Raw genomic sequence first — 22,017 nt, 5'->3', positions numbered from 1 at the left:
AACCCGTTATCGCACGCGCGAATTGGCTGTACGATGTCCGCCAGGCAGATGGAGACTCGGGCCGCGTGGGAGAGGGGTCTCCTAGAGCGCCGAAAGGAAGGCAGAGTGTAATTAAATTTCAGCCACGGGTAACTATTACGTCGATGAGCGAAGGGCCGTATCTCGTCTTCCAGGACCAGTTTAGAAAAAGATAGGTCATATGTAGTGGCGGCGTGACGGCTTATACGGGTGGATCTTGGCTTCAATAGAGATATATTGGTTTGTTTCCAAGACTTATCTTATACTTAAACACGGAACGGTGGGATGAGTGTTGAATGTTTCATAGGCGATAAAGCCAATATCGATTTCTCCAGAAGCTGATCACCTTGACACAATTGATTTGATTTGAATGATTGGATCATGCGATCAGTTTTCAAGGTTACCTCGAACTCAGTAGGGTCAACCCCGTGGTCTCATCGGTCTAAAGCCTGGACTTTGCTCGGCTCCCTCCAGCCCAAGGATTTAAGTGCCTCGTGTTTGCTGTCATCAACCCTGCCATCTCATCAGCAGACGTATTAGTAAGGTGTCTGACATCAACCTTTTGCCTTTCGCCGGTGATCGTCACAGTCTCCCCCACCTTTTTGCAGCCCTATTCTTCGCCAGCATCCTAATAACTTCAGCACAGCGCTTGTTACAATGCTCAGTCTGCCACAACTCTGCGAGCATCATGATCCAACTATGCGGCATTCATTCGTATATCTCCCAGAGCACGAAAACGTCCTGCCTCGCCGCCATCTGCGCAATCACTTTCCCGGAGTCTGCAAGCCGCTCTTGCCCTATCGCTAGCCATCATGGAGAACACCCTATCCAGTTGCGAGCCGCGGCGGGCGACACGAGCGGATGACAAAGCATGCTGGTACCGCAATAGACGTGGCCGCGCGGAGGATTTGCTGGCCGAATGGGACACGAAGGACAGGTCTCGAAGGTCAGGGGTGCGGTATCACGGGAAAAGACGTAAAAAGCGGCATTGGACTGCCAGGACGGGAGCACAATCGCCTGGTCGCCGGCAGGGTTTACGATTGCAAGGCCAGCGGGCATGGGTATGGGAACGGTGGCGGAATGAAATCGTAATTTGGGGGCATCGGTGGATTGGGCGCGGCGAGCGCCAAGGGTGAGCTGGACGAGGGAAAGGACGAGGGCGGCGCCAGAACTCTCGCCTACGAAGACGATCGAGGCGGCTGGGACGGGAGAATGGTAGGAATTCCGGGTGGGTAAAGGAGGCAGAGATAGGCTAGGAAGACGTCGATCAGTGCCGAAGGAATGGATTTTGCTGAAGGACGTCTACTGAGCTCACATCAGGGCGAGGACCGGTCCACTCAACTGTAACATCCGGGATGGTGGGAATGGTATACTGCTCATCTCCACGACCTAACAAACGTATTGCACTATCAACTAGGTAGCGGATATCCTCTCCTTGGGCTCAGGGGCCAGCAATTTTGCATGGCTGACCCAGAAAGGACCCTTGGTCCCTGGCTGTCGCAATGATCGCCCCTGGATGGCGGAGATGGGCGTATCCTGGTAAATGCGCGAAAGAGCCGACCTGACCTTCTCAACGAGCGCGGTAATTTCATTGCTGTTGAGAGACGCTATGACCACAATGCTAGCTATAGTGCTAGGAGATTGCGAAGTGAGATACGCGTATCAAAGTCATGAGACGATTTTCGAAAAATGTCGAACTTGAACTACTGAATCATCTTATAAGATAATGCATAAAAGCAGCGGCAGAAATGTGCTGATGTGTGACATCGTTGACACTTTGATGGTAAGCCGGCAGTGAAGCTGACCTGGTGAGCACTTGTTGGTGAGACTATCCGGATGATGCCGTTTGCTTTAGTGTTTCCTTGTGCAGGATAGGATACCTGATGCATTATTGATCCTGCCATGGTCAGTCCGCTTCATCCACTAGGTGACCAGGAGACCTTTCCTGCAGCTGCTGTGAACCATGCATGCACGATAATGCTGTACAGGAACAGTAGGCACCTCCAGTCTCACCCCACACCTGCCTGCCGCAGCAACGATCCGGAACGTCAGCCGACTCGGTTATACTTGCTCCCTTGGGGGAGGTCACTTCCATGGTTAGAGAGAAGCAAGAGGTGAAGAAGCTTTTTACTGGGGGGGAAATGGCGAGATCGTGGCTTAAGAGCTTGTTCATACCGTACCCAAGCTCTTGGATGTGTCTGAGTGTAGTCTAAGCATAGCATGATATGCACCACAGGCCACCTAGTCCGATTCAAACAAGAAGTTTCGTATCTGCAGCCTTAAGAACTTGGTGGTTTCAGCTAACATCGATCTCTCTGTTCGTTGAAGAAAGTCAGATGTGTCCATGATCATAAATGAGGGGTATGTTATTCACTGACAAAAAGCTATGAGATGCTTCATGGACTTACTATTCGAAGATGCCAGTATATCTGAAGTGCGAGCTTCGCTGTCTCAAAGGAGGTCACTTTATGCACCTTTATTCATTCGTGGTTGCTTACTTCGCCGCTATTAAACGAAGTAAACGCCGATGGACTTCATACATATTCAACGAGCTAGTTCAGGTTACGACGGGCTAGCGTAGCTGATGGATGCTCAGAGCCTTTTGATTTCTCGGATTCATTCAATGCCCGCTGTTGCATGTCGTCGGCCTTCATCTTCTTGCCCTAATCAGCATGATAGCGCCTCAACCATTGAGTGTTAAGTATAGGTATATGTTCGAGGCCTTATGCTTTCACCTTCATCTTCTTGTTTCCATTATCTTACCTTGATCTTGGAACGGTGTGAAAATGGGTCTCCAAAGAGGGCCAACGCCATCATTTCATAACGTGATACTTTGGGCATGTTCTTCGACAACCACAGCGCCAAGGAGGACACCAAGGCGGACTCACGTGCCAGCCGACAAATCTAGACGCGTCGATCAGCCGCGCTCCCGAATCCTGATGTGATTAGGGATGTGATTTTACATGTAAGGCCATGTGCCTTACAGTAATTACAGTATTGTAAGGCAAAAACTGCGTGACAGCGTGTAAATCATGTAAAACACTTAGTAATCCTTATGTAAGCCTTCTGATTGGTCAAATCCATGGTCTTGGCAATTCTCTGCGGAGAAATTTTGCCTTCTCTATTCAAATCCACCTTTTTACAGTCATCCTTTCACCATTAGATAGGGTCTGCGAAGATTCTGAAGACGATTTTGAAGAATTATTAAAGATTATTAAGATTTCAGCTAGCCTATTCGAGTTAACTTCCGATTTGATAGGCTTCTTAAGAGGCGACGACTGACGAGAGAGTGTAAGAAGAAGATTACATCGCGACTACTTTGACTTCTTCGATTATTTTGACATTTTTTAGCTAAGACTCATCCCCAGCAATACAACGACGCTAGTCCTTCTACAGGGGCTACTATTGGTCAATTGGCTTCTTTGAAGTCTTCATGTGTGTTCTGAAGACTTCAGAACGCCCATGAAGCTGCAGCCAAGCAAATAGTATGAGGCCTAATAGTTACTTAATAGCGTTAGGGTGGACTCGAAATCTAGCCGCATGTAGGTAAAATGTGGTCTTTAGAATCTTTGTAGACCCTATCTATTGAGCCTTCTACCAAGCATTGGAAGACGTCACATTACGTCACACACGTACCTCAGATGTGTATAGCCTCATTTCTTGAATACGCCATGGCAGAAATCTCGTAAGAGTACCCCTAAGGCCCCAATGTAGCAACTACATTATTCGGAAATGGTACCTCCCAATAGGAGGCTTTCAGGCCAAATATTAAGTACCTACTAGCGCTCTACTAGCGTGACCGTTAGGCTTATGTGTCTTACAGTAATTACACTTGTAATTACTGTAAAGTGTAATTACTGCAAAGTCAAATTCACATCACATCATGTGATCCCTGCAAGCCAGATCGCGTGGCAGATGATACGTCATTTTCACGCTAGTTCTCCCCACGCGTAATGGTCACGATCTCTTTTCTTTCTTACCAACAACAACACACTCTCCCTCACCACTCAACATTTCGTGCGACTCGCCAGATTATCTACCATCAAGTTGACAAAACATCAGTACTTTACCATCATCTTCAACAGTACCAACCGCAACCATGACGGAGTGGACCAAGAAGAAGTACAATGAAGCCTACACCGAATACATGCCATGGATAGAAGATAAGGTCCTTGGCTACTGGGGCGAGAACAAGACTAGCTACACCGCCAAAGGTAGGATGACCTCCTCTTCATCTTTCTTCTCCCCCGCATTCCCTCCTCCCTCCCTCCCTCTTCTTTCCCTGCTCCTCTCCACCCACCCCGCTAACCCCTCTTCTCCCAACAGACAAACTCAACACCGACGTCACCGGTGACAAGAACGTCCAAGCCATCCAAGGCGGCATCGCCGAAGGTGTCGGCGGCCAGTTCTCAAGCGGTGGTCTGTTGGGTGGGGTCGGAGACATGACGAGCAAAGAGGGGGTCAACCGCGCCGAGAGGGGGGGACCCGGGACTGGACCCGAAAGAGTTGGAAAAGTTGAACGCGCAGAAGAAGCAGAAGGGGTGGACGGAGACGCTATCGATGGGGTATATGGGGGGCAGCAAGTAGGGCGGTGGTTGCGGGGCGATGGAGGTGGATGGACAGGTTGTTGGGGTAATTTGGATGAGATTGATCACTCTTGCTTACGAGCTTGTGCGCGTTGGGCTTTTATGACGACGGGTCGTTGTGGTGGACTAATGTTGGAATGCTTGTACGTCTGTCTGATTTCGGGGTCATGAACAGGCATGCTCAGGATTATAGACATACTGTTGATGCTCTACCTGTTGAAGCATGAAGAGACACTCTGAGCGGCCATTTTCCTGTTGTTTCATTTGTGACTATTAGTTCTATCTGCGTCGTTTGGAATTGTCAAGGTTCTAGTCAGGATGTCCATACTCCCTTCCCAAAACCATATCCGGTACCGCAACATCGCGTCCAAAAGCTTTCGAAAGGTGACGAATTGCCAGTATGATACGCTCATGGCGATCCACATTTCAGACCAGATGTGGCAAATGGCCGCTCTAATATGGCAAATCCACGGCTATAGATCGTGATCACATGTCATCCAAAGCTCAGCAAAGATAGAATTTGACAAGCGTCCATGAGCTCTCCCTGCACAACTATGCCCATCTCGTTTCCAATCGAGCGGGAAGACCATCTGACAAGAGTCACACTCCTCCAAAGCGCCATTTCTCTGATTGAGGAAGGCCCAAGAGAGAACTTCACTTTCGAACCGTCATTTGCGCCACCAGGCTATGGCGAAAAAAAGTCCGACAGCTACCAATACGGCTACGAAAAGTTTCCGCAAAATCGACATCGGATCGTAAGAGCTGTCCGATCGGGGGAGGGGCGGTGCGTAGGTAAGATCGCGCGGGTCTCATGCCTCCGCGCTTCACGCCTTTGGGCGAGGTATCTGTCCACTTCTGCTGCTGCACCCTCGCGCGAGCGAGCCACGGCTTGCAGAGTCGAGGTCGCCGTCGGTGCTCGGACCAAGTATCTCGCGGGCTCTGAAATTCGGCGCGGTGGCACGGTCGGTCGGTTGATGGAGCCGTATTGGGCGAGGCTGTTTGCTTTCATGGACTCTAGAAGATCCCACCCGGGCGAATAGGTGGTGGATGGATGGAGGGGGCTTTGGGGCGCAACTGATGTTCCGCGTCCCAACGGGGCCTCTGAACCAATGTAATCGAGCAATTTTGCAAATGAGTCTGGCCTGAGTCTGAACCGTTCACCCGTCCTTTGCTCTCGGTAGTGGCGCTGCAGCAGCGCCCATTCGATCTGACGGGGGGACTCGGTGTTGACATAGCTCATTTTACGAAGTTCAATATCTTGGTCAAGAAAAAGCAGGATGCCGTTGTCAGGGTGGACAGGAGATGGGTGTATTGGAAGGTGAGAGGCACGAACACGCGGTATCGAAGAGTGTTCATTAAGACTCTTGCCACCGAAAGAGGTGAGCTATCACAGTTAGTATGCACCGAGAACATAGTGCTTCCAATGAAATCATTAGAAACTTACAATGAGCACAACAGCCTTTCTTTCGCGCTGGTCAGTGGAGAGAATGACAACAGGATGGTCAGAGCAGCCATCGGGGATTTCAGAACCCGAAAGCGAACAGGGTTCGTCATCTCGCGGTTTTGGTAAATAGGAGAGTTGGCCAGGGATAAAGACTTCTGCTTCAACGTTAATTGCAGTAGGCATTGGCAAGGCTTCGGGCTCTCGATAACAGTTGGCGCAGAGTTAAATGGGATTGAAGTAAAGAGCAGCATTTGTTATATAAGTAAATGAGATATTCGCTCGTTGAGAGTATGACTTGGCTATTTGAGAAACATGTTTTGGCATCCGAGCGCCCTGCCCCACCTGTGGCCGAGGCATCCTGCAGCAACCAATCATCGAGTGCACTCATGACGTCGCAGAGTGGCTCGTAAAAAGAAGCGCTCGCAGTACATCAGGGTTTGGAAGAAGACGTGGAGAAATCATCACCAAGACTTTCAATGAAGAAGCTTTACGCTATGTTTCCCAAGCGGCGCTTTGCACCTAGCTTTGTATTTTTGTCTTCTTGTCTACCTCAGTAGGGGTTTCGATACCTAATCACTCGACATTGATAGGTCTAATCTTGTAGCTGATTGGGGTGGATTGGTACTAGTACCTTGCATTTACTCTGTTTCGCACAGAGTACATGTTGGCAAATGAATAATAGACTTAGAATCTCACGCTATCACACTTGCGTCGTCGATTAATCTTTCTCCTTTCCTCAAAACCGTGACAATATCCGGGCCAGTAGTTTAGAATTTCTTTTCTTCCAACGTCTAGAACCTTTATATGAATCTTCATACTCCACAGAGTAGAGCTATCGTATACGTGTTGATGAACGGATATATGAGTTAAGAGGTAGCTATGAAAAATGGGTTCGGAATTTTCTAGAATTCGAAATTGCGGGGTGAACCCCCCTGTCAGTATGGGTAAGTATGAGGCCTTTTGTATCTTTGCGCCCGGGCCGTTTTCCGAGCCTCTTCTGTCACGCGCTTGACAGCACGCGCATTGGCGCAATCTTGCATCTCCATAATGTTGATAGAGTTGAGACCATATAAGGTACCTCTGATGGGCCAAGCCTCCTTCCAAGCCTCCGTGATGAGCAGCCAATCTGCCAGGCGGAGTTATGGCCATAGAAATGTGAAGGGTTTTGGACTGACCCACCAGTCCCAAGACACTGTGAGACGTGGTCCCAACCTCAAAAGAAGCATGTGTTCGATGTCATAATCATAGAAAGGTATGGTGTACAAGTCAGTTGCATCGGTCTTGCGCTTAAGGCCAAGACTCGTGACCTTCGCTTGCAAGGCAAGAATCTGCAGCCAGCCATTGGCTGCTAGGCTCCAGAGGAGTTCGTTGGCGCTTGGGCCTGCTTTTCGTAGCGGTGGCGGCCTACCCTGCTAGCCAGGTAAGCCTTATCAATGAAATGAACACCAAAGATATATTCGTCAAGAAAGCGATGCTATCCCTTTCCTTGTGCTCGGGAGGGCCACGCTAGTAGGAGGGGATTAGTGTAATTCCGGCCGTCTTGGCATCAAAACTGTAGTTAATCTAGGTCTAGAGAAGAAATCAACTAGGAAAGCAGCTATCTATACCCATTAGACCCACTTTATGTATAACAATATGTGCTGGGGCGCGGGCTACCCAGTAGTGAAAAGCTAGCCAAGCATTGTGGGAACACTGAGAACATCGCTACAATTGAACCGTGAACATATTTACGGTACTGCATTTGATTGATTCTCCGGATCCTCCCCATAACGATATCTAAGAAATAGATTACATCGTCGGTTAATCTCAGAATATATGAGATTCTCTACAGTCTCATAATCACCGTAACGAATTGCAGTAGATATTGCCGAGTAGATATGTGTGTTACAATCAAATGCCAATCGTTCTAAGAAGGTTAAGCGAGACTCGTTCTACACCTAAGAGTATATATTCTCGAGAGCGTTAAGTAACTGCTTATAACGTATCCCGTCGTCGTTATCGTCCTCGTTCTCGTTATCCTCGTCCTCGTCGTCCTCATCCTCGTTGTCCTTATCCTCGTTATCCTCATCTTTACTCGTAGTAACGATATCGATAATATCGTTATATAGCTTCAGAATAGTATTATATTCGTAGAGAATTCGAGCATCTTTCAGCTATTCTACCATACCCCGAAGCTCTTTATCTCGCTCTACTTATTAAATACGAATAGAATTCTTCAGATAATAAGTATCGTAGTCTTATCAAGTGGGAAGACTATAATCTCGATGTAAATTCTATACATTAAAGGTTAGACGTTGTGTAGAATCTTAATAGCGAAATTTAAGATTATCATATTAATAAGGAGGATTAAGAAGAAGTCTAGTAGATAATTTATTAAAGCCTTCGAACGTATATTAAGAAGGTTTATAAGGTATTATAGACTGAGATTAATAGCGTATTATTATATTGTAGAGTGTAGGATCTCGACGTTACTATAGATTTTATTAATTTCTCTAGAATTATAGCTGATTTTGAGAGCGTAATTGCGAGAGGACATACTCATTTTCCTATTATTAACGCTTTTTTTAATAACGATTCGTAGTACGTATAGCAGCAGAAAAAGAGATACCATAATCGAAAAGAGTTAACTAAGATATAATTTGTAGAGATAGAATTCTTTTAGAGAAGAAATGAAGAGAGACGGAGATAAAGTTGAGATTACTAATAAAATTTGATATTCGTAACTAAGAAATTTAGTTACTTCCCGAATAGGTATCTAGCTTTCTTAATTTAGATCTTAGTAATACTTTTTAAAAATTATCGATAGTAAGAAAGCTAGCTTTTTAATTAGATCAAACGCGGGTCACCTAATTAGCCTGTATCGCTTAGATCTTAGATTACTATATATTGGGATTGTAATTAGAGAGCTTTATTTTATAACTGCGTCACTCACATTTCTTATTCAAAACCCGAAATCGAAGTTCTGTCGGTTTTTTATAAAATGACAATTATGTATAGCTTCAAAATATCTTCATGTAACAACTACATATTCAATCGTAGAGTGCTATTGTCGTATCGCACAAATCGCAATATTTTTTAGGGTGAAATACACTACTTAATAATGAAATCTAAGTCTGACGTCTAGATTAGCCAATTAATAACCCTATCTAGCTTCCCCCAGCACAAAGAAAGGGGAAAGACAGCCTTTCTTAAACGGCGCAGAAAAATACCAACGCTCGCGGGTAAAAAAGAAGGCCTGCAAACGTCAAGCAATCCTTCTATCTTTACTAACTGAAATAATACCTTTAATACCCTCTTTATAAGCTAATACTTGCTATGAGAGTCGTTATTTATACTAATATCTATATATTCCAGAGCAAAATCTTCTTGATAGGACCTTTCGTTGGCAAATTATATTAGATTTGCAGATTTTAAGGGTGTGTAGGCTTTTTTCTCACCCGCGAGCAACCGTTGAAGCCGGCCGGTGAACTTTCCTCGCCCACCCTCTTCAACGTCTCATCTTATTCCGTCTGACTTACATCAAGGCGCAATAATATATCGCTCAGCCTTATCCCCGCAGCCTTATCCCCGCAGCCTTATCCCCGCAGACGAGTCGAACTCGAATTACTAATTCATACTCCGAAAGTATGAATCCTTACCGAATCATACCCCTAATTACTAAATCATACCCCTATATTAAATTTCACCCAAATATGAGGTATGATTCGGTAATTTGCTATTGCTTAAGGTATGATTTGATAAGGGTCTTAAATGATAGCTTTCTGATATAAGAGGGTTTAATGAAGTAAATGGTAGTGGTAGGCTCTAAGCGTCTGATAGTAGTCGTCGACTTGATTATTGATGACGGTGGTATTTACGCTGCGTAACGGGGCGGGGTTCGGGGCGGGGTTTGACCCCCGAAGCTTACCCCGCCAAATTATTCCTTCGGGGGCCCTACGGGGCCCTACGGGGCCTACGGGACCCGAATAGGGGTGTCTGCAGCGTGAAGTGCGGACATCCCCGGGCTCGAAATTTCGCCCACTCGGCTTTCGTCTGATGTTTTTAGGCTGATAGAAGTCTCATCAAATGCGGTCGGAGAAACTCCCTTATTTCTATGATCGAATAAGCCAGATCGCGGATTATCTCCTTCGTAGTTTGAGGCCACTTTGACAACTTACCAAATCATACCCCAAGCAATGGCAAATTACCGAATCATACCCCATATTTGGGTGTGATTTGGTGTAGGGGTATGATTCGGTAATTAGGGGTATGATTCGGTAAGGATTCGTACTTTCGGGGTATGATTCGGTAATTTGCCCCAGGAGGATAGCTAGAGGATACTTCAAAGGAAAATCCCCTGACAGCGAGCGCGAGTCTATCGAAACTGACGAGAGCCGGGCTCAATCGCCCGGAGCGTTCCTCTAGGTAATCCAGTCCTCCACCCTCCCGCTCGTTCCGGGCGCAGTTCTCATGCGTGAAATCTTCAGCCTGGTCCTATCATGCATGTGGCCCACCATCTCCGCAAGAATGCAGGAAAGACAAGCTGGATTGCCCTATTTCCCATTTTGCAAACAAATCTCCTTAGATTTTCCTCTCCTCGCAATTCGCTTTGGTGTGATGGAATTACCTTCCTCCTGCTTTCAAACCATGTGACCATTCAAAAGATTCATGCCAGACGAGATGAACTACTCAGCCTGGCCGGCTCTTGCTCCGCCTCCCGGTGTACTTTCAAACTTCACTGATCCGAAGACTTTGTCGACTAGTCTCGTAACCGACAACGCTATCTTTCTCTCCTTGATGCTCATAGTCGTGGGAATTCGACACTATTCTCGGGCTTTCCTGTCGCACGCCGTAGGATGGGATGACTGTAAGTGCCGAATGAAGACCTTGTGCAGTACTGGGCCTACGATCTTGAGATATGTGTCTTCTGGCCGCGGTGAGTCTTTTTGAGAGATACCGCAACACACATTCTGACAGGTCCCATTAGCTTTGCTCAGCCGCCCATACTTTCATGACTCTCTGCAGTGAATACTTCCGCTCTGAATATGAGACGCCGCTGACACACAGAAAGTCATTCAATATGGATATGGGAGGCATCTGTGGGACATTCGCGCAATCACTCTGCTTCCGTCTCGACTGAAAGTAAGAGACTCGCAAATGGTACGCTCAGTTTGAGGCTGCCCGCCGCTAATACGGAATCAGCAAATGGGCTCCATGGGCATCATCGGATCCGCCTCAACATTGAGCATTAAAATATCGATCTTCTTACTCTATCTCCGCCTTTTTCGTGTGAATCAACGGTTCAGGTACTGGGTCCATTCCGGCATGCTCTTCTACATCTTATATACGGCAACTTATTGGCCGTTCCAAACCGCCAGCATAATTGAATGCAATACGCCACAGAGTCTGAACATCGCAATCTGTGCCAACAGTGACATTACTACCGTTGTAATTACCGCGATCAATGTCGTGACCGATTTTTATGTTCTCGCTTTGCCTATTGGAATAGTCGGACGACTTAATGTTAAACGTACCAAGAAACTTGGCCTTAGAGCCGTCTTTCTGTGCGGTCTTATGTATCCACCCCTGCTCATACAATTAGACCATTGGGGTCTTTGGCTAACCTCCTTCGAATAGCGCAAGTCTTGCAAACGTCGCAAAACTTATTTATGCGACTTTGCATCTCAATGACCAAGATTCCGCTGCATTAACGACTGAATTCGCGTGAGTCACCCTTCCTGGCTGTTCCATCCAAGGGTACTGACACCACAAGTATCGTCGAGATGAACCTTGGCACCATCGCGGCCTCTATGCCAGCACTGCCGCAATTCTTTGCTAAAGCCCGGATTTTCCATGCCTCCACTTATAGCTTTTTGCATCGCTTACTCAACAGACGTGACCCGTCATCCCTCTCCTGGTTCGGTCAGTCATCGAAAAATCTGGCTTCGGGGTACCCAGAAAGGCAGCGTGGTCCTGCTGTTCGAGGTGAGAACCAGACTGAACTACAAAGCTTGCCCGATGTACGAGCATACACGAGGACCGACGTGAGTCATGATGACGTTGCCCTCGGCGGAGGACTTGCGCAGACAGAGAATTCGCGGGGGGTTTTGAACCTTACTGTCTGGTGTAAAAGAACAAGGTCTTGACCATTCGTGGCGATCCCTGAGAACGTTGTGTCAATGGACCTCGGGTTGGTTGACACCTTGAGTACTTAGAAACCCCAGGTGCTTTTCAATAAAGTTGCCTGAAGCAGATACCGTGGACATAAGTTCCATCTCTGAAATATTTCTCTATAATCACCTCACGAGCTTCTCGTGTCATTGTGCCACGTTCTTAATTGGAGTCCGCCGTATGGCGCCGTCTTTCTAGCGGACGAGGCCCGGAGAGTCGTTACACAAACACACTGGATACTCTTTGACCAATAGAACAGGATTAGCAAGATTAGCTAGCAGTCACGAGACTCCATCTGACGTGCCCACTACATCGTCATGCTTATCCATCGTTCGCTATTTTTTTCCCTACGGGCTTCGATGTTCTCAACTCCATAGCCATGCAGGGGCGGCAACAGCCAGTAAATTCCAGAGATATTCCCTAACTCATGCCTATCTCCCGCCACAATCTTCGTGCGAGAGTCAGCTTTGCGGCTTGAGCTTGGACTTGCAATAATATGAAGACGGCTCGCTACACAATTACTAGTGGCATTCGTCATGGAAAGGGGGGGAAGATCAATTTGAGATAGAAATAGAATCATGCTTGATACTTTTCGCATACGCTGCTCCGGCTGCTTCCATGCCGTGTCAAGGGTATCGGCGCTTTTTGATTCCTGGATACAGGTAGCCGGTATTATGAGGGCCATGCGTTTGGTGATGGGAGACACAGGAGCCGATATGAGGCAGTGGGCTGAAGGACTAAAAGGAGATGCTTGGGATTGGGGTGGGGAGTTGAGAGACTGTTGCTGCCGTGAAGGGGCAAGCGGGTTCTTCAAGGCTGAATTTCGAGATTTATGTGTCCGGAAAAATGGTGTAGATGTGATAAATCATGTTAGCTGGTGTCCATTCGGGAGCTTCAGAGGTAACTTGAATCGCACGTAGCCCGGAGTCATGTTCAGACGACTGGACGACAAAATTGTCCTCCACTGAGAGCCAGTTTCCAGAGGACATGTAAATCGATCTCGCTTCCGGAGACGCAGAAAGCTTCTCCAACGCCTCAGCATCGCACAAATCCCAATCATACCCTCCCGACTGCATCCACAACGCCTTCAGCTCCAGAACCGGGTTATGCGGCTGCCGCTGTCTTGACAAACTCATTCTGATCTGCTCAAAGATGCCCGCACCTGCGGCATCCTCGGCATCCTGACCAGGCTCCACGACGGCCAGATTTGGACGGCTACCGTCAAAAGATGCAAACAATGGACCGCGTCCTTCGGACTTCCATTAAGGGCTGTCGATGACATTGATGAAGCCGCAAAGGTGCAGCTCGCGGCCGTGGCTCTCGGGTATCAACGCAACGGTGGGGAATTGGTCAACGAGGAAGCTGCGTTTCTGGCGGTGTTGGAGTTGCAGCTTCTGGTGCGCTATGCATGAATGTGGGGAGGGAAGAGGAGCGTAGATAGCGAAAGTAGCTTCGTAATCTGCAAGTTCCAACTCGCCTAGGAAAGTGGCTATGCCGATGAAATCGTCCTTAGTATTGGTGGTGGTGGAGTAGACCTACCACGAGAATCGCGGTAGCTTAGCACTGTCGTCTCCTTTCCGTATGCCTTGAAACTTGATGGTCGTGGGAAATTGTCGAGTGCCATTCCCGCTTTGGGCGCGGCCGTGTTTCATCTCGGTCATGGACCCGTGCAAATTTTTGAGTGCCTGGCTTTTCTTACCAGACAAAATTGTGTAACCTTTGGGTTAGAGCCGGGAATTAAAACCACTTGCGCTTGAAACACGTAAAACATCTAGTCCAAAATACTATACTTGATCCTGTCTCGTGGTTCATTATGTTGTGACGTCCAGGTTTGACACCCTCAGTAAGGACGCCTCAACGATTGATAAGCCGAATTTTGACGCTATTATATCGCGCGCATTTGTGTTGCTGGTAAATTCGCATATAATGGAAAGGAGCAGCAGTGTTTTTGAAAGCTCGAAGACGCATGTGGGGTTTCCATTTCGCGCTGTCTTTCGGGCTTTCTTCTGCGCATCTCTCCCTCGTGCCGCAATATTACCCTGGTGCTTGTTCCACCTGGCGTCTTCCCACTCAAACTGCTCATATTTAACGTAAAAGCCCGCGGTGACGATGTGCGGGAACCAGTAAGACCACAAGGTCGCCAGTAACAGATCGCGTTAAGCCAATCGTGAAACTCGTTGCGAAACGGAGAAGGAAAAGCAAGATCGATCAACCAATCCCAAGATACACTCAAAATCCGACCTAGGTCAAAGACAAGCCGACGTGGTCTGTCATACAACATCGAAGATGAACAGGGGTAAGTAAGTTGCTTTTGTGCGGCATATTCTATTTTCTTAACCCGGAGGTAAACTAGGATATCGTATCCTCCGCTCGCTAAAACCTGCAGCCACTTTTCGCCCACCGTTCTGGCATCATATGGAGCCTTGGTATTCGCGAAGAGCTCGTCAGGAGTGTTCTATTTCTTGAGAGAGCTCCTGGAAAGATTTTCTGGTGATGGTCCGAATAAGCGTCAGCTGTGCCCCACAAGGTCGCATGGAGATTCAATCCGTGGCGTAGCAGTGTTCGAAGAAAGGGCTCCCGTTCTGGCGAATTGGCCTAGCACGGATTTATCTTGTTATTCTTATAATACTGGGCGTACTGCGACCACATGTACTTCGCGCCTTCCAGCGATCCTTCGTGGTAATCAAACACGGGGCAGAAAGCCGAGTCGTCATCATCTGCAAACTGTAGCAGCATTCTAAGGTGTAAATCTTTCGCTTCGTAGTTCCTGCGCTGTCACACCTCGATGTGTGGAACCCCACTACTCTGAATGGTTTGCTATTGGCCGACATAGCGAGTTCACATTCGGATCTGAAAGGCTACTTACATATTGGGCCATAAGATGGTGGGCTCAGATTCTCGGCCTTATTGAAGCAGCCAAGAGCACAAATCGGGCCTGTGCACCCCGCGGCGACCTACGTAGGAGTAGCTCCCATTTGACCCGGTAGTATGAAGCATGTTATAGTCTGACATGAAAGAGGGTGAATTCATATTGATCTACTGGGAACGGCGATAGTTGTCCATTGGTGAATGCGGTTTGTAGTCTTTGAATGTCGCCGTTTCTACACATGTCCTCTGCTTGTAATAGAACTAGCGATAAAGAGCTCATCACAGGATATGTTCTTATGGACCTTGAGACTCGGCCGAAAGAATCTGGCACCCGTAGCTTCAAAGCGTCTTTCAGGAAAGATGGTCTGATAGAAGAGATACTATCCTCATATACAGGGGAACTCCGACGATCCTAAGAATTGCCAGTGATTTTTGACTTAGCGTCAACAATGATATTGCACAAAATAGCTTGTTATCATACTTCACTCTTTTTGTGTTTGACTGTGAAAGAACTAGCTCCTTTGAATTCCACCAGAGGCGGATGTGATGCCGCTGGGGTACCACAGTCTTTCGAATGGTAGACTGTAGATTCCTTGTTTGACCCAAAACATCAACGTGGGACTTGATGTCCTGCTCCAATTCTGTGACCGGCAACTATGCTGTGCAAGCAGCAGAATCCTTTGTGAGACTGGCGCAAGTGGTTTGGACTTGATGTACACTCATGACTTTTAGTACTCTTCACCTACGTAAGCTTCTGGATACTTACTCAAGATTGTTTGAATTGATCATGGGAGCGGTCAGCAAATCCCACGTAGACTCTCTGAGCTGAATCTGGAATTTCCGAATCTGATCCTTCTCCGTCAAAAGTTTCATGGCCGCCAATCTCCTTTGCATGAGGCTTTGGTAGTTCAAGGAGATTGTGAACACGTCCACTAACTTTGCAAGCACTCCAAATCTGCTTTCGCAGACTTTCATTGCGCTGCTGATGCGCTGCGAATTGGGTAAAAGTGCACAAGAAGTCTGTTGATGAACGAAGTCCTGGACTTCTGCCATGTTTTGCTGTACTCTACCTGGTCGAGAGTCAGCAATCTCAAGTAATTCGCTTCGTGCATGGTGAAGGCTGCGTAGGAACTTGCCGATATCGTAGGTAGTTGCTATGAGCTGAACCACTGCAGAAGCGCCAGATACGCCATCCCTAGCGCTATCGTGAAAGTACTCAGACTACAGTTGGTAGTCCTGTCTGTCTTTGGAAGGGAGATCGATGTTCGAGAGAACGTGGAGGGGATAACGCTGCGCTGAGGCATTTGATATTGAAATTACCAGCAGAGCGGCTCTTTTGCCGGTACGAAACTTTGGACTTAACAACAAACAGATGAGCGATAGACAATTGCATCCTGATTCGGCAAACCAGTGTCGTGGGATCTACCCATGCGCGGCAGCCACTCATCATCGAAAACGAACCCGAATTTGCAGAAACACTACCTCCTTCAGGAGAAGTGACCATGTATAAATCCGTACTGTGAGCATCTTCGAGGGCAGAAAGCACACAGCCTGCCAGGCCACGTTACCGAAAGCACAACGGATTACGCCAGCGCGAGAGCCTGGTACGTCATGGAACGACAGACTTGATGCACATGATTCATTCAGAAGGGGTGGAACTCAAGGCTGAAAGTAATTGACGATGCTCTCCCGACTAACGAAGAACGGAGTGGTACTGCGTATAAGGTCGAAAGAAACCAGAAATTTGATTTGCCTTTTCAAGACAACTCGTCCACCAATATGAGGATGCCGAGAGAAGGCAAGCGGAGATCCAAATCAGAACACTGAAGTCTAAGGTCATGTATCATCGGATCCATCCCGACGAGATGCTCATGGATTGATTTGGTCAGCCGAAGTGTGGTGCTGCCCAAATAAATCCTGCTCTGACAACAGGATGAACTGAGCCCAGCGCCAAATTACCCAGTCAGATCTATTCCCTGGCTGCACTTTCCTTTCAGCACCTCCTGGGATTCATTAGTTGCTGTAAAGTATTAGGTTCCAGCTCAGCTCACATGAAGGTCAGGCTGGAATCCCGCTCTGATTGAGAGGAATAAGCTACGAGAGAATGACGACTTTGGGTATCATGGGAGATTGAAGCAAGAGTCATGTATAGATGGTGAAAGCCCCAGTGATAATCATACAGTTCAGGCGCGGTCCCCAAAAAAGGGTGACAATCATCACAAGGTTTCCCTAATCTTAGAGATTGTCATATGTGTTACCTGCAAGGAAACGTTTTCTATGCACTTATACCTTTTGACTCAAATATCCTATGACATGTAGAGCGCAATCTGTCTTGGTCGACATCCCAAAAATATGCGCAAATGAAAGGTCACATGTGAGATGATAGGGCTGCTAGCGCCGATCTGGGGACAGACTTGGCGCCCAGTCTCGTACCAATTGGTGCCCGCCTTTTACTTCTCTCGACGCTTTGACTTTCGAAGCAAATCACTTCGGCTCGACATCCAGATGGGAGACAGCGGGGGAGGCACCGAGGTCACATACGATTCGCTGGAACATGTCCTGAGGAACGATACCAAGGTCAAAGTCGCCGGCGTCGACATCGATGGCGTCCTCCGCGGCAAGCTCATGTCCAAGAAGAAGTTCCTGGGGATCGCAAAAGATGGCTTCGGCTTCTGCTCCGTCATTTTCGGCTGGGACATGCACGATCAGACATACTTCAAGGAATTGAAGATCAGCAATGCCGAAAATGGGTACCACGACATCATCGCTGTGCCGGACTTGAGCAGCTTCAGGAGAATACCGTGGGAGGATGATGTGCCCTTCTTCCTCGTCAGCTTCCTCGATCCGGACCATGGAGGTCCAATCAGTGCCTGTCCGAGAGGTCTGCTCAAGACCGCGGTCGAGAAGTTGGAAAAGCAAGGCCTGGGGGCGATGGCTGGAGGTGAGAGATCTGGACCCACTACGGAGATCATTGTGCACAGGAAGTCCTGACTTTGTGCTGCCGGACTCCGCTGACCTGGCACCCAATAGCTGAGTACGAGTTCTTCCAATTCAGAGCGCCTGTCAACAACGCGATAGATCCCAAAGAACGCAACTCGTCCTCTACCGCAAAGTTCCTCCAGGAGAACCCGCACAACGCGCTTCCCCCTCTCACAGAAGGCATGTTTGGCTACAGCCTGACGAGGCCAGTCCATAATCAAGAGTACTACTATGGCATCTACGACGCTTGCGAGAAATTCGGGTGCGGGATTGAAGGCTGGCATACTGAAAGTGGTCCTGGAGTCTTTGAAGCAGTATGGAAGCCTTCTATTCAACATAGACCCCGAGCTCATGATTATACCAGGCACTCGAATTTGGGGAGGTCAAGCAGATGGCGGATAAAGCTGGGCTGTTCAAGTCGGTGATGCCCGGAGGCCCTCCACATTCCCGCACTGCTAAGTACCATTCAGATACGTCGTCAAATCCTTGGGCAGTAAATTTGGTATCACCCCCTGCTTCATGGCCAAACCCCGAGAAGGCCTTCCTGGCAATTCTGGCCATATGCACCTGTCGATCGTTGACAATTCAGGCAAGAACATGTTCTATCGCGGGTCGAAGGATCCCCACCCTCCATATCAGGACCTTGAATACCTCTCTGATATGGGACGTCACTTCCTAGCTGGTCTATTAGATGGATTACCAGATGTCATGCCTATTGTTGCGCCTACCATCAACTCTTACAAGCGACTCGTCGAGAACTTCTGGGCCCCTGTGACCGTATCGTGGGGATTGGAGCATCGAGCTGCTTCAATACGACTGATAGCGCCACCGACCGCAAGTGCAAAGGCTACGAGGTTCGAAGTACGTGTTGCCGGCGCGGACGCCAATCCCTTCCTCGTGCTGGCAGCCATTCTCGCCCTCGGTTGGCGCGGCGTGGAGAAGAAGCTGGAGATCAAAGTGCCGCCTCTGGGCAAGGGGCAGAATGTTGGAGGTGCATCAGATCAAGGGGTGCGCCTTGCAAAAGGATTGAAGGAGGCTACGGTGCAGATGATGAGGCGGGAGAGTGTGGCCAGGGAAGTCTTTGGGGATGAGTTTGTGGAGCACTTTGGAGGCACGAGAGAACATGAGATCAGGCTATGGGACGAAGCCGTCACTGATTGGTGAGTGTAGCATGCAAGAGGCTTGCACAAGTGCTGACACAACAACGCAGGGAATTCAAAAGATACATTGAGACGGTTTGAAGACGAGCTCTATTTGGCTTCTGATTTTCTTGGAAATCTTGGAATTCATGTTTGGGTAGTTCAAGGCTCCGATGATACCCTGACAGGCGTCCAGGCGACCAATTGATAAGTAGGTACTTTGTGCGAAAAAGATCGAACGGTGCGCGACATGAAGCTTGATGCAAGGTCCACTTAATGATCAGATGTGCTTTTGTGCTTGGTTTTCAATTGAGCTCTCTGCAGCAGTCGGATCAATGATGTCGGAGACATAAATCGTACATTCCGCCGCCAACCGATTCGTCATCATTACCCAAGACCTTAGTCAGAAAAAAAAAAGACAAAATACCGCCTTTCGGAAGTGGACTATGCCTTTTTATTTTTACCCCTCCATTCAAACTCCGGTTCTTTTGGTGGGGTATTGACTTTCCTCCAACAACAACAATTCCATTCCGACTTAAAATCTCTCACTCCTACAACTACTCTTCCTAACCTCTCAAACATCAACTTTGCAACCTCCCATTTCCCTCTCTCTCTCTCTCCCTCGCTCCCAAGGATTCAAACTCCAGCCTTAAACCTCACGACCTCATCAAAGCAAGTCAACTGATTGACAACCGCCATCATGCCCATCGAACCCCCCAAATCCGACTCCCTCAAGGAGCTCTTCAGCCTCAAAGGCAAAGTCGTCGTCGTCACCGGCGCCTCGGGCCCCACCGGCATCGGCACCGAAGCCGCGCGCGGGTGCGCCGAAATGGGCGCCGACGTCGCCATCACCTACTCCTCCCGGGCCGAAGGCGGGATCAAGAACGCCAAGGAGCTCGAGGAGAAGTACGGCGCCAAGGCCAAAGCCTACAAGTGCGACGTGGGCTCCTACGCCGACGTGGAGAAGCTGATCAGCAGCGTCATCGCCGACTTCGGGCGCATCGACGTCTTCATCGCCAACGCGGGCCGGACGGCCGACGCCGGCATCCTGGACTCGAGCGTCGAGGCGTGGAACGAGGTCATCACGACGGACCTGACGGGCACCTTCAACTGCGCCCGCGCCGTCGGCCTGCACTTCCGCGAGCGCAAGACGGGCTCCCTCGTCATCACCGCCAGCATGTCCGGCCACATCGCCAACTACCCGCAGGAGCAGACGTCCTACAACGTCGCCAAGGCCGGCTGCATCCACCTGACCAAGTCCCTGGCGAACGAGTGGCGCGACTTCGCCCGCGTCAACTGCATCTCCCCCGGCTACATCGACACGGGCCTCTCCGACTTTGTCGACCAGAAGGTGCAGCAGATGTGGCACGACATGATCCCGCTCGGCCGCGACGCCAAGGCCAAGGAGCTCAAGGGCGCCTATGTTTACTTGGCGAGCGACGCCAGTTCGTACACGACGGGGGCTGATATCGTCATTGATGGCGGGTACACTACGAGGTAGACGGTGGCGGTGCTGCTGCTCTGCTCATTGCTTGGCATGACTTGATCTGCATCCGGACTGGATGGTGGGTTGAGAAAGATCAAGATGGCAAATTGCACGTGGACAGATAGAAAATGAAAATCCGATCTACGCCCATCGTCCTCTCCCCATGCTGTGCAACTGCCACTCCTCCCCGTATACAAGGGTCACCTCTAGCTTGCGGATCCTCAAGTCAAAGAGCCAGAAACCTTGCTCTCGTGGTCCAAAAGTATATGCACAGCCCGTGATGCGCGTTGACCATCGTAATTTCCCAATCATTACCAAGGACACACATCAGTTGATGATTTCATTGAAAGGGGACCTAACACATCAGTACTTTGGTAGAAAAATAGCAGGATATGTTTGAAACATCAGGTCAATGTCAAAGCTTACTAGACAAGCATTGAATCATCAAATGAGTGAATTAATCTCCTCATGTATGTACATAGCTAGTTCGAATGGCTTGCAGATGCCTGTCCCTGCCCACCATCACATTTTCAGAGCCTAGCTTTTCCCGTCGTAAATCCATCACTGTACCAAAGTCAGGCCGACTCTCCGGTATACCCGCCACACCCGTAGAACGGACTCAACACACTCACGAACCTTCCACATACTCACAGATGCTGGTGGTAAAAGTCGAGCAGCACTTGATAACCACGCTCATACTCCTTCTTGACCTTTTCATCCTCGAGGTCGCCTCGAGCGGCCATCCATCCGTGGATCTGGTCGCTAAAGGTCTCAATGTGGTTCTCCACACTCAACGTCTTCCCAAACTCCTTGACCGCATTCGCGTCTTCGTCGCCGGATGCGAGCATGCAGAGGGGAACCTTGATGCCCTTGGCGTCGGCCGGGTCGACCATTGCGGGGTGAACTTCGGCGACGGCGGAGAAGGAGGTGCCGGGTTGAGCGGTCAGGGAGACGATCTGTCGCACAAGATCAGCATACCACGTTCAAAGACCAAGGACAGGAACACCACGGAAGCATCTCACCTTCCCGCCCCAGCACATGCCCAAACTGCCCCACTTCTTGATCCCCGTCGCCTGCTTCTCAATCTCCCGCAGCAACCCGGGCACCTTCTTCGCCGTATCCGGCGGGCTCGCGGGGCCCGCGAAGAAATCTCCAACCTTCTTCTTCTTCTCGTCCGTGTCGGGCGGGAAGTCGCTGTGCGGGAGGGGTTCGCCGAGGAAGAAGTCGGGCATGAAGACTTGGTATTGGTGGCCGGAGTCGGCGTGGGCGAGGATGTCGGCGCCTTGGATGGCTTGGGGGGAGAAGCCGAAGATGTCGTAGATGATGAAGATGGCGGAGGAGGCGTTG

General features: G+C 48.9%; 8 protein-coding genes across 8 annotated transcripts; 4 read left to right on the top strand and 4 right to left on the bottom strand.

Moving 5' to 3' along the window:
• Positions 1 to 4,117: 4,117 nt before the first annotated feature.
• Positions 4,118 to 4,831, top strand: HO173_011843 (uncharacterized protein; the record flags this gene model as incomplete). Its single annotated transcript, XM_037313720.1, has 3 exons — positions 4,118 to 4,232; positions 4,345 to 4,747; positions 4,798 to 4,831. 3 exons carry the CDS (start codon positions 4,118 to 4,120, stop codon positions 4,829 to 4,831), a joined length of 552 nt encoding a protein of 183 aa, XP_037159356.1.
• Positions 4,832 to 5,325: 494 nt separating this feature from the next.
• Positions 5,326 to 6,231, bottom strand: HO173_011842 (uncharacterized protein; the record flags this gene model as incomplete). The annotated part of the gene is made up of 2 exons (XM_037313719.1): positions 5,326 to 5,988; positions 6,049 to 6,231. 2 exons carry the CDS (start codon positions 6,229 to 6,231, stop codon positions 5,326 to 5,328), a joined length of 846 nt encoding a protein of 281 aa, XP_037159355.1.
• A 4,464-nt stretch (positions 6,232 to 10,695) lies between these two features.
• HO173_011841 (uncharacterized protein) lies at positions 10,696 to 12,173 on the top strand (the record flags this gene model as incomplete). Its single annotated transcript, XM_037313718.1, has 7 exons — positions 10,696 to 10,894; positions 10,944 to 10,963; positions 11,015 to 11,051; positions 11,099 to 11,169; positions 11,230 to 11,603; positions 11,665 to 11,751; positions 11,801 to 12,173. The coding sequence occupies 7 exons, from the start codon at positions 10,696 to 10,698 to the stop codon at positions 12,171 to 12,173; spliced, it is 1,161 nt and encodes a 386-aa protein (XP_037159354.1).
• Positions 12,174 to 13,028: 855 nt separating this feature from the next.
• Positions 13,029 to 13,822, bottom strand: HO173_011840 (uncharacterized protein; the record flags this gene model as incomplete). The annotated part of the gene is made up of 2 exons (XM_037313717.1): positions 13,029 to 13,447; positions 13,738 to 13,822. 2 exons carry the CDS (start codon positions 13,820 to 13,822, stop codon positions 13,029 to 13,031), a joined length of 504 nt encoding a protein of 167 aa, XP_037159353.1.
• A 2,006-nt stretch (positions 13,823 to 15,828) lies between these two features.
• HO173_011839 (uncharacterized protein) lies at positions 15,829 to 17,212 on the bottom strand (the record flags this gene model as incomplete). The annotated part of the gene is made up of 2 exons (XM_037313716.1): positions 15,829 to 16,267; positions 17,118 to 17,212. The coding sequence occupies 2 exons, from the start codon at positions 17,210 to 17,212 to the stop codon at positions 15,829 to 15,831; spliced, it is 534 nt and encodes a 177-aa protein (XP_037159352.1).
• Positions 17,213 to 17,571: 359 nt separating this feature from the next.
• On the top strand, positions 17,572 to 19,286 carry HO173_011838 (uncharacterized protein; the record flags this gene model as incomplete). Its single annotated transcript, XM_037313715.1, has 5 exons — positions 17,572 to 18,007; positions 18,097 to 18,359; positions 18,410 to 18,462; positions 18,516 to 19,205; positions 19,256 to 19,286. 5 exons carry the CDS (start codon positions 17,572 to 17,574, stop codon positions 19,284 to 19,286), a joined length of 1,473 nt encoding a protein of 490 aa, XP_037159351.1.
• A 598-nt stretch (positions 19,287 to 19,884) lies between these two features.
• Positions 19,885 to 20,685, top strand: HO173_011837 (uncharacterized protein; the record flags this gene model as incomplete). The annotated part of the gene is made up of 1 exon (XM_037313714.1): positions 19,885 to 20,685. The coding sequence occupies one exon, from the start codon at positions 19,885 to 19,887 to the stop codon at positions 20,683 to 20,685; it is 801 nt and encodes a 266-aa protein (XP_037159350.1).
• Positions 20,686 to 21,317: 632 nt separating this feature from the next.
• HO173_011836 (uncharacterized protein) lies at positions 21,318 to 21,902 on the bottom strand (the record flags this gene model as incomplete). The annotated part of the gene is made up of 2 exons (XM_037313713.1): positions 21,318 to 21,626; positions 21,693 to 21,902. 2 exons carry the CDS (start codon positions 21,900 to 21,902, stop codon positions 21,318 to 21,320), a joined length of 519 nt encoding a protein of 172 aa, XP_037159349.1.
• Positions 21,903 to 22,017: the final 115 nt, after the last annotated feature.

The sequence above is a fragment of the Letharia columbiana genome (genome assembly GCF_014066305.1).
Source record: "Letharia columbiana isolate WasteWater2 chromosome Unknown Sc0000069_s0, whole genome shotgun sequence".
Classification (NCBI taxonomy): domain Eukaryota; kingdom Fungi; phylum Ascomycota; class Lecanoromycetes; order Lecanorales; family Parmeliaceae; genus Letharia; species Letharia columbiana.
Note: the sequence above shows the minus strand (reverse complement) of the source record. Positions and strands in the feature narration are given on the sequence as shown.